This window comes from Alosa pseudoharengus, unplaced genomic scaffold (assembly GCF_046254945.1).
Source record: "Alosa pseudoharengus isolate Yale_2024_CS ecotype anadromous, Long Island Sound unplaced genomic scaffold, YU_APseudo_1.1 YU_APseudo_1.1_scf_14, whole genome shotgun sequence".
In the NCBI taxonomy this organism is placed as follows: Eukaryota; Metazoa; Chordata; class Actinopteri; order Clupeiformes; family Clupeidae; genus Alosa; species Alosa pseudoharengus.
The window spans coordinates 37,436,525-37,448,532 of NW_027468609.1; the positions used below are offsets into that span (position 1 = coordinate 37,436,525).

Consider the following 12,008-nt stretch of genomic DNA (forward strand, 5'->3'; position numbering starts at 1 on the left):
TACACACCTCAAGCACGTCTTGACTTTTTATAAACAAACCTCAAAGCAAAAGTGAAATTTTGTGAAGTCAATTTTTTGTTAGGCTATGTGATGACACACCATTTTACTGTAGGCCTTCGCTATTCAGTTCACCATGCTTACGTTTTCATATCAACCTAAATTAACGAGGTGGTGGATCAGTCTAGTTCTCTCACACCTCTTTCATAAGGCTGCCTTGATTTCGAACTTGCGCGCTGTGGGTGTGACAGAAGCGGGAATGGGAGAATATGCGTAATACAGAAGTGCGTAAAAAAAAAGCTTGCGAATGGGAAAATTCCCCCCATATATGAAGTAAAATAACGTGTTTTTTTTTGTGCAGTACCGTGTGTAGATAAAATCACCTGTCAACAGTACGCTACTCAGATTGCTTTAGCACATTGTATAGTGTTGCTAAAAAGGGTAATGTTCAAATGATGAAATGCATTTACAAGAAGCAGAATAGAGGGAATTTATTTAACAACACCTTCATTGTGTAGCATATGAACTCTCAGCTTTAACCCCTCTCATTTTGAACTCTCACCTAACCTATCTCCCCATTCTGTTTATTCAGGACAGGGGTGATGAGTTTACTTACACGGGTAGTGGGGGTCGGGACCTTTCTGGAAACAAGCGAATTGGCGAGCATTGTTTTGACCAAACACTTACACACATGAACAGGTATTAAAGCTCCACCTTATTTCTCTCCCTGTGTCAAAGATGTATGAAGTAGATTAACTGGTATACAGTGGCTTGGGAAAGTATGTATACACCTGAAAGTCATCACTTTTCATTTGGTTTAGGAAAGGTACATTTTTTCAGTATTTGTATGGCACACTTGTGCTGTACTATATTTCTAAAGGTTAAAGAGAGTATTTATCTACTGAAATGAAAAGTAAATCAGTTAAAAACTAAAATAGCCTGCAATATACATTTTATTTTCCAAGTAATTTCAGTAGAACTGAAGGTGGGTATTGTTGTTTGATTTATCTTTACTTAATCAAAACAACACAACTGCAGTTGGATTGATATTACTTGAAATACACAATTAAATTACATTACTTTTTAATGTTTTTAAAATGGAAATATAGCGTTTTGGAACCAATCTCTTCATATAACTCTATACATCAGCCCCAATGTTACAGAATGTACAAAATCAAGTCTTCTGAAATGAGACAGTATCAGCTTTGCACATTGTTCTGAACTGTTTTTGGCTTATTCTTCTTGGTAGCCTAGAGTTTATAGGGATCAGCTTGTCAATGGGATGGTGGTCTTGAAGCTACTCCTGTGTTGCTTTAGCCTTGTGCCTTGGGTAACAGTCCAGTTGGTAGGTCGTTTTGTTGTAATATTATGTTGATTTTATTTGCATCCATTCTCCCGTCAATTCTAAAAATGTTTCCAGTCTCTATTTCAGTGGATATGGCTTCATGGAGCACAAACACACACACACTCTATTTTGGTTGCATAAGACCATAAGGACTTGTTATGATGTATCTTGTTCAATTTGTACACATGCTTTATTATGGATAATTGGCTTATTTGGCCACCCTCCAACAGAGCCCAGTTTCTTTAGCCACTTCCTGACTGACGGGCCAAAGCTGGGTAAATTATCGCTTACCATTGATAACTTTTGGTGCTTAATGGTGCCTCCACAGGGCTTCCTCAGGGCTATTGTTCCCAGATTTCTGACCTCACCTTTACCCTCCGGCCAACCTGTACTTAGTGGTGCTTGAGCAACACTTGCTCAAATGAACATAACATGAATGTAAAGGGAGGTTCATAATTAACACTATTTTTTTAGCCAGCCAAGGTTCCCTTTTGGGTCAGTGATATTTTTGTTTTGAATATGAACGATTAGCATGCTAGCCATGGTCCTCTCCCAGTTATTTCTTGGTTACGGGAACGTTCCTTGAAGGTTGGTTTAGCCCTAATTTGCCAGGAAAGCTTTTCTGACGGAAATATAACATTAGTTTACAGTTACTACTTGTTTACAGAATGTTCTCCTAACGTGTAGATTGTGAGACCTTTTACAGAATGTTCCCATTTGGTTGCATTAACATTCCCCACACCATCTTAATAATAATAATAAAAAAAAACATTTAGAAAAACTTCCAATTCTTAAGTTGCATTTTTTGGGTAAATGAATGTAAAATGTATTTCTTTATTATACTGATTCCGCCTACATTGACAACTTAATGATAATATTAACAGCATTGCTTAAATGTAGCATGTTTCTAATAAGATAACCTCTACCACCAACTTTTTAATGAAATTAGCACAACATTAACATACGTTACTTACAAAGATTCTTACTTACAAGTAGGGTTGCAAAATTCCGGGAATTTTCAAAGTTGGAAACTTTCCATGGGAATTAACGGGAATATATGGGAATTAACAGGAATAAACAGGAATTAATGGGAATAAACTGGGAATTTTTTATATGGCAAGTTAGTCTATAACAGGGAACTTAAATGTAGTGGACAAAACCCCATCTTGCAGCATAATATTAGTTAAAACAACCTGATTTAATGCAATTTCAGTCGAATTTCTACCCTGCACATCAATCAATCACATGCACACAGCAATCAGCATAGGCTAGACATAAAGGAAACCTATGGTGCGTTCATGTGCATGGGAAAAAAATGTTCCAACCAATTGGATTTTGTTGTTGAGTGGTGTGGTGTATCTTCAGTTCAGTGTTGCTAGTTTAGCACGCTAGTAAACAATAGGCAGAGAATGGGATTCCCGCAAGCATGCTAGCTAGCTTTGTATGCTAAGCTAAGCGAAAATAGGAACATACAAATCATATTGCTGATTACGAAACAAAATGTTAATGTTTGTATATGAAACAGTTCGTAGTTAATTCCCGTAAATTCCCATTAATTCCCATAATTTCCTTTAATTCCATTAAAGTTTCCAATTTGGAATATTTCCAAAATTCCCCAGCTTAACTTCCCTTGGTAAGTTACCGGAAATTAGAGCCCGACCGATTTATCGGCGGGCCGATATTATCGGCCGATATTAGACATTTTCCAAACTATAGGTATCGGCATTTATAATGGCCGATAAATGAATATTTTAAAAATAAAATAAAAACGGATGAAACACCCTTCAACCATGTCATGAGTGTTGGCGTTGTATAGTTTGTCCACCAGAGGGCACTCTACACCGTCCCTGCTGGCAACACTCGTGTATAACGCGCCACACATCCTGCAACCTGCTGATCCAGCCAGAGTCGGGCAGAGAGAACCAGTTATCCGCGAGTAAGATCATCAGTGAAGTGAGTTCATGGTGATTTGGTCACAAGACATACATTGCTTGAAATAACAATTAAAAGAACATCCCCATCAGTTATCTTAACTCAAATAAGCATGACAAAATTTCGTAAAAACAATGTCCAGTTTTGCTGCTGTTAAATAAGCCGAGAGTGAAGCGGAATTAGCTAGTAATTACGCTACGTTGTTACAGTGTAGTTGACTGTTTGTTTTAACTTTTGACAATGTGACTGAAGATTTATTTCTTTAATAGCGTGACAGTTATAGCAGTGAGACGTATCCTCTCTCCCCGGCCTGTTATTTTGAAAGCGTATGTTTTACAATTTGCAGTATGACGTTATCCATTGCTAAATTAGGGCTCATCATAGACTAGCTAACCACAAAGCTAGCTAATGCCATGAATATCAGTGGAAGACCGCTAACGTTAACATTAATGAGCTTGGAAACCACAACAAACTTATTCTGCCTAAATAAAGTAATTATTTATAACTAGTATATCTGTAGTTACAGTCCCTGTAAAGTATTCACAGCGCTTCACTTTTTCCACATTTTGTTATGTTACAGCCTTATTCCAAAATTCTATACATAATACCCCATAATGACAACTTTAAAAAGTTTGTTTGAGATTTTTGCAAATGTATTAAAAAATAAAAAACGAAGAAATCACTTGTACATAAGTATTCACAGCCTTTGTAATCTACAGCTTAATTGGAGTCCACCTGTGGTACATAAACTATGCAATTAACATTTCAGTTTTCATTTCATTTAGTTATGCTTGATGTTAACCTGTTGAGGAGTGAATTCTTTTCCTGGCTACTTCTAGAATTCTACGCAAAACGTTCTGTAGTTTCAATGTTCTTTATACAGTCGATGGGGAAAATCCCTGAGGGTAATTGTCGCATCATAGTACGAAACTCTCGGATTGCGAAAGTTCTATTCACATATATGTGACCGTACTCTTCAACAGGTTTTTAAATACCTTATACTGTATTGCTTTTGGAAACATAATAGTACTACAGAAGAAATGCTCAGTATAACAATACCTAGTGGTAAAATACTACTGGCATAGCATGGGCCACAGAAGAACCCATTCCGTTTTTGAGCCGATCTGAATTACAGGGCTGATCCACAAATTTAGTTTATCTTTTGCTAACATTAAGCATTTGACCTTGGTTGGAGGTCTGTGTTCTCCAAGTGCCCTACTAATTTGTAACAGTGAAAATGCTGATGACTTTCAAGGGGATCAATACTTGTGCAAGCCATTGTATGAATAGTTCAATGAATTAATTGTCTAATTATAAGTGTTATTGTTATGTAAAAGGCCATTGTTTTTTAGCTCTTTTGTGGTAATAATTTCTCAGGGCCCTTGCACTGAACTGTGATGCACCATTAAATGATAAAGATGGTGCAGAGTCTCGTAACTGGCGTGCAGGAAAGCCTGTCCGGGTAGTGCGTAGCTCCAAAGGCCGACGAATCAGCAAGTATGCCCCTGAGGAAGGAAATCGTTATGATGGTATCTACAAGGTGAGTAAGACTTCAATGTCACATGGTATAATGTATAGCTACACTGTTAATTTTCCCACCCATTATCAGTCCCTCCAGGATTTCACAAGAATTTTTTGAGATTGTTGCGACCTAAAATTTCTGATTTTGCGAACTTTTCTAAAAAAATTGTGATGGAAGTTGCAGTGTTTTAGCTGTTTGTTGCGAAGAAATTGCGGGAGGAAGTGAAAATGGCAAATTGTTTTTTTTTTTTTTTAAATTGAGGGCAATTAAGGTTAGTAAGACCAAAATCACACTGATCACAATTCACAAAGCTGTATAACCTTTCGTAGAACTGTCCAAAAAAGACAGCCCCGTAAAGAGATGGCATCATGTCATATGTTTCAATATATTCATATATTTTGTAATTCATATTAAGTTCATATATTTTTAATAATTCATATTCTGTGACCTGCATAATAACTACTAGTTAAGTATCTAGTAATTTCCTATTGATTTAAACTATTAGACTACACTTCTCTTTAATGGCATTACATTGGTGGTGTGTAAGTCTAATTGACTACCTGCCACTTTAAGGACGGGAGAGTAGTCTATTTACATTTCTGAGTGGATTAGAAGGCTTCCATCTCACTGTGTTCAGCTATGAGTGGAAATAACTCTTTGCATAGTGCATTACGGTATGTGGATGCAATTCGGGATTTTCTTTGTCATTAGTTAAAATAAATGTTAAAAATAACTCGAATTAAATCATTCTTGGATCATAGAAGAGGTAAATGTCTCGCAATGTTATTAATTTATATGATTTTGGTAGCACTACACAAACTAAGCCCACAAGCTAGCTAACATGACATGAGCTAAAAGGACATCTCCAGATGTAAACATTTGCCAATGGGTTGCATAGCCTACTCAAATGTCAGTAAATGTCAGAAGTGAGTGTGGCATCTGGCTTAATATTTTGCACGAGGGACTGTTGTGGTAGGTGAAATTTCACAGGGAAACTACGATGATTTGTCAAATTAGCGAAAAAGTTGCGGTGTTTGGACAAAATTGCGAGGTCGCCCAGAATTTGCGGGGATTTGCTGAATTTGCGTTAATTGTTGCGAGCGCAACATTAATTAATCAGAGGTGGGTTAGATAAGATAATTAGTACAAACCTTTTGAACGATGCACCTGGCATCTGATCACAAAATTATGCCATCAAGATAGTGATTTTGGACCTGGCACACCCTAAATATATTTAAACCATCCGTTTCTGACAGTGCGTTTCAAATCGTTAAAATAGAGCCCTATACATTACAAATCATACCTGGACAACCTCCTCTATAAAATCCTCCAACATATAGGAGTATAATCCGTGTATCATTTGTTCATTTGTTTTTACATCTAAAACCAACAATCAGAAAAAAAAAAAATACTTTTTTTATATTCGTTTCCAAAACCAAATTTTGGTTTTCGTTGCACACTATACAAACTACACCCAACTCTAAAAGATGGCTTAATAAAAGTATGTGGTTGGCTGAATAGGACAACCATAGAGGAATACTCATCTTATGATGTGCATAAGACAACAGGGCATGGTGGAAGAAACCATATGCTGTCTGAACTTCACAGAAAATATTGGATTATTAATGCAAATTCAGCAGCCAGTAGAATTCTGTCGAAGTGTGTTGCATGTAGACGATGCAGAGCCCAGATTGTAGAGCAAATTATGTCCGACTTACCTCTGGCGAGACTTCAACTGGACTTGCCCCCATTCACCAACACTGAGTCAAGACACCCAATCCTAGGTCTCATCAAGGATGGGGATGAGTCAGGTTACAGGGAAGTGATCAACAGCATCCTTCTATGGGGAGGACAACGACCTCACCCTCACCATAGACAAGAGATCATCATGGACTTCAGGAGGAAAGAGAGGATGGACAGCTAGAAGTTCCTGGGCCTGCAGGTGTCAGCAAACTTGAGCTGGGCCAAAAACACTGATGCTACAGTGAAAAAAGGTCCAGCAGCGGCTTTATTTCATCAGGCTGCTGAGGAAGGCCAGCCTCAGCCACCGCCCCCTCACCCAAGCCTACAGAGGACTCATAGAGAACATACTCACAAATGGCATCACTGTCTGGTATGGAAATACCACCCAGGCAGAGAGGAAGGCCTTCAGAAAGCCATATAGACTGCAGAATAAATTGCATTAATGCTAACCTCCCATCCATGGACACTCTCTACACACAACACTGCAGGTAAAAAACATAGAACATCCTCAGAGACACACATCACCCTTCTCAACCTCTGTTCAGGCACAAATACTCAACTTACAACCTAAGACACTACAGAGAACGTTTTTAATAGTTTCTATCCAGCCACAGTCAGACTAATAGCCAAATACAGAACAGCAGGCAACAAGTATGTCACTTGAACAAACATGTGCAATATTCTTAAATGTGAAATGTTTTTATTTTTTTTCAAATGCTTACCGAATGAACTCCCTACTAACCAGATTGGGGCTTTTATGTTTTTATAAATGGGTCGGTAACGCTTTAGACATGTGCTTATTAGGTATTAACAGTGCATAATAAGCAGTTAACAATTCATTACTAACAGTTAGTTAACTGTTGTTATCCTTTAATAGCATTAACTAACTGTTAACATGCAGCTTGTAAATGTTAATAAGCAGCCTTTTAAGTTACTTACAAGTATATTTGTTAACAGTTGTAAGTTAATGGTGTATAAGACAAATAGGTGGATAACTAATACGCTTATAAGACCTTTCTTACCTATTTGTATTAAATTTTGCAGCCCCCCAATCTAAAGCGAGGACCATGTAGCCTATAGCTCCACAAGCCCGACCTTCTATCTCTATATATCTACTGTATCTATCTATCTAGCTTGGTTTATATGTGAGAAATGCACCTTCAAAATTATTGCAGTTAACAGGAATCGAACCCCAGTCTCCTGCGCCATAGAGTGACTTGTTACTTACTGAGCTATCTTGTAAGTGATGTCCATGTGATGTCTCTGATGGAAAAGTGGTGTTTAATTTCCATAATCTTTCTTTAGTGAACGCATAAAACAGTTTGTCAGTAAGCTAGTCTAAATATATTATGCCAGCTTTGTATATAGTTTGGTTACCTAGCAACCGAGGCTAGCCTTGTCAAACCGCTGCGTCGACGTTACTTCTGTGATTTGGGAAAAGCCCGTAAAAGTCCTGGCAGGAAGCATGCATAAGGATGTAGATCCAGGAATGCACTAATATTTTGTTTGTAGTACCAGTTTGCAACAATTATTAGTTAACACTAAGTTGTTAACACTTCGGAAAAAAATATATTAAAAACTGGATATACCAAAAAATGTTGATGTAATCGCTCCTGCAAGGACTTTTACAGGCTTTTCCCAAATCACGAAAGTAACGTCGACGCAGCGGTATAGTAGCAGATAGTAGCATCCATCAGGCAAGTGTTATTTAAATAAACTCCTGGTGTACCTACAAACTTTCCAATGCCTCGTTTTATGAGTAAAGAACATACTGTAGAACAGCGGTCCCCAACCACCGGGCCGCAGGACATTCCTAACCGGGCCGTAGCCTACGGCATGCATTTTTAAAAAAGAAAAAATGCATGCAAACTAAACTAAATTTAATTCGCAATAATGTCACGTTTTTACATGGCATAGGCCTATATGCAGTTTGATTACACGCATGTTTGCATTTTGCAAGGTCTATTTTCTTACGTCTGTCTGTCCCGCCTTCAACACTTTTACATATTGCCTTCAGCGCTGCACAGCCTCAGGTCAGCTCACTTCACTTGATCAGTTCTTGGCGAACGGTAGTGTCACACGAAGTTAACTAAACTGCTAGAATGAGCAACAAAAAAAACAAGCATCTTTAGCAGGTCACTGGTGTACTGGCCAGAGTGTTTGAGTTGCGAGAGCCGCTGCAGAGATTTCTTACAGAAAAAAAGTCACCGTTAGCTGCACATTTTAGTGGTGAGGACTGGGTGTCAAAACTCGCCTACCTGTGTGACATATTCGGGTTGCTTAATGACCTCAACCTGTCACTCCAGGGGAGAATGACGACTGTCTTTAAACTGGCAGATAAAGTCGCTGCATTTTAAGCCAAGCTTGATTTGTGGGGACGACGAGTGGACCGTGTATTTGATATGTTCCAAACAGTAGTGGGTTTTGGGAGAGACTGAGGCAGGGCCCTTTCTCTCGCAGCTGGTGCGCGATCACCTTGTTGCGCTTTCAAATGAGTTTGAGCGTTACTTCCCATCGTCCAAAGATCCACGGCAAACCAATGAGTGGGTCCGCAACCCATTTCAATATCCCGAATAGTCCTAACTTGTCAGCGCAGGAGGAAGAGCAGTTGATCGAAATTGCTTAAGAGTGTGTATAAGGAAACCTCTCTGGCGGGTTTTTGGATCAAAACCAAAGCAGAATATCCCGAGATAGCCGTAAAAGCGCTGAAAATGTTTCCCACCACGTATCTACCGGTATGCGAGGCCGGGTTTTCGGCAATGACTGCAACTAAGACCAAATTGCGCAATCGACTGGACATTTCAAACACACTGATGGTGTCACTGTCTTCCATCACCCCCAGATGGAAGCTTCTTGTTGCAGGGAAACAAGCAGGGCTCCCACTGATTATATTCGTAATGCACGTTTAGTTCCCATGTTTTGTTCCCATATTTTGTTAAGCATGTTCACACTTATAGATGTAGCTTCAAGTTGTTCAATATTCATAGTTCATATTGTTCAATTTTCACTTCTTCAAGTTCACGTTTTTCACAAGAGATCGTTACCTTCACTGTTCATACATAACTGGAGCTAGTTCTTTTCAAGTAATGCATGCACAACACATATGGAACATGGAACCCCTGAACCCCCAACCCAACCCCCCCCCCCCCCCTGAAAAAAAATAGGAATCAAACCGGTCCATGGTACATAAAAGGTTGGGGACCCCTGCTGTAGAAGTTTCATACCACATAACGTGTCTTGGCAGGGACAGGTATCTAAGTCTCATGACCTCACCACAGGTGTGCTTCAGGGATCAGTATTAGGACCCTTGCTTTTCTCTATTTACACCACTTCCTTAGGTGATACCATTCGCTCCCATGGATTTGACTATCACTGTTATGCAGACGACACTCAACTTTACCTGTCTTTCCCACCTGATGACTCTAGTGTTTCCCACCGGATTTCTGCATGCCTTAAGGATATTTCTGCCTGGATGAAAGATCGGCACCTTCAGCTTAATCTCTCAAAAACAGAGTTTTTGGTGTTTCCAGCTAAAACAGCTATTCCCCAACAGATTAACATCCAGCTTGACTCAACTTCACTGACCCCAACTAGATCGGCACGAAACTTGGGCGTTGTAATTGATGACCGACTGAACTTCTCTGAGCATATAGCTTCTATTGCAAAATCATGTCGGTTTATGCTTTACAACATTAGGAAGATCAGACCTTATCTGACACAAGATTCCACACAACTTCTTGTTCAGATCATGGTCATCTCTAAGCTGGACTATTGTAATTCACTATTAGCTGGCTTACCGCTTGTGTAACAAGATCATTACAGCTGATTCAAAATGCTGGAGCACGCCTGGTCTTCAATCAGCCAAAGAGGACACATGTAACTCCTCTCCTAGTTACTCTCCATTGGCTCCCTATAGTAGCCAGAATTAAATTTAAATCTCTCACTTTGGCCTATTGGACACTAACTAGATCTGCTCCTAGTTATTTTAATTCAATAATCAAGCCTTACATCCCCACCGCCCACTGCGGTCTTCTGGTGAGCGTATGTTGTGTCGACCAGTCATGAAAACTGGGTCTAATTCCAGACTCTTTTCTTCAGTGGTTCCATGTTGGTGGAATGAACTGCCCAGTGCTCTCCGTTCCTGTGGTAGTTTTGGGTCGTTTAAGAGGGGTCTAAAGACATTCCTATTCAACATATACTTAGTTGTTTAAGCGCTTATGTGTTATGGTTTATATAATGTTGTTTTATTTTTAATTGGGCTGTTAATTAATTTGACATTATTGTTTATTATTGATATTCTCCTTAATGTAGTCTTAGCATGTCATTGTTTTTATATTATTGATTGAATTGACATTATTGTTTTATTATTGCCCTTTTTTACATTGCTTTTTTATTAGGCTATTGATTGGATTGATATTATTGTGTACTACAACTATTCTCCTTACTATATTTGACCTACATTTTAATCTGTTCCCTGTTCAATTTTAAATATTATTATGTTGTTTTGTATTTATGTGTCGCTTTGGACAAAGGCGTCTGCTAAATCCATAACCATAACCATTTAGGGCATTATTAGTGGGGTAATTTACGAGATAAAAGTTGGTTCCATTACGCCTGCAGAAACTCATTAGTTTCTGACAGCGCTACTCGACCAGGGTTCGACCAAGGGAAAACAGGTTCTGGGAGGGTGTTTGGCTCGGGGTCATGGTGCAAAGGACCCTAGGGTGAAATTACTCCGAACCATCGCTTTAAGTTCAAAGGCGAGAACAGAATCTCATTGGTTGTGTTTCAAGGCTGTTTTCTCAAAATGAGTTTCCTCTCCCACTCTGAGCACGAAATCTCCACTTCAGAAGCACTTACATACACCAAACTTTCTAATCTTATGCTTAACTATATTTAGAAGATTTTTACAGAGCGGTTTGTTGATATATTATTCCACACCTGATTTATATGACATTTTATGCCTAAAAACATGTCAAAAATAAATCACGCTTGTCAATTTGTCTCCATCTCCTACTCCATCCCCTACTCTTTCAACTTTTTTGTATGTAAATGAATGTGTGCATGTGTGTGTTTGCTTTTGTGTATATGTGTGCTTCTCTGTGTATGAGTTTTCGGTTGTGTGTGTGTGTGGGGGGTGCTGAGGGGGTGTAATGGTGTGTGTGTGTGTGTGTGTCTGCTTGCTTGCCTGCATGTGTGTGTGTGTATGCGCTGCTCCACGCTGTAGCTACGACCCTCTCAGAGTTCTGCGTCGGGGTTGCTTTGTATCGCGGTGCATTTCACTGCCATAACGGTAGGGGGTGTGTGGCTTCAAAGTTTGGTGTCGCCTGTGTCTCAAAACGGTACTCAGGGGTCTGCTGGGGTACGCCGTCAATTTGACGCAGAAGCATGAAAAAAAATTAACTTTTCCATGATATTCTAAATTTTTCAGATGCACCTGTAGATGCACCTGTCACCAGTACTACTTAG

At 39.1% G+C, this 12,008-nt stretch overlaps 1 protein-coding gene across 1 annotated transcript in view; it reads left to right on the forward strand.

Annotated features, from left to right (window-relative positions):
* uhrf2 (ubiquitin like with PHD and ring finger domains 2) overlaps positions 1-12,008 on the forward strand; it is a 187,769-nt gene that overhangs the window by 147,833 nt on the left and 27,928 nt on the right. The window contains exons 10-11 of the mRNA XM_076284888.1: positions 590-696; positions 4,652-4,814. Coding sequence (XP_076141003.1) covers positions 590-696; positions 4,652-4,814 — 270 coding nt within the window. The remainder of the gene's footprint in view (positions 1-589; positions 697-4,651; positions 4,815-12,008) is intronic.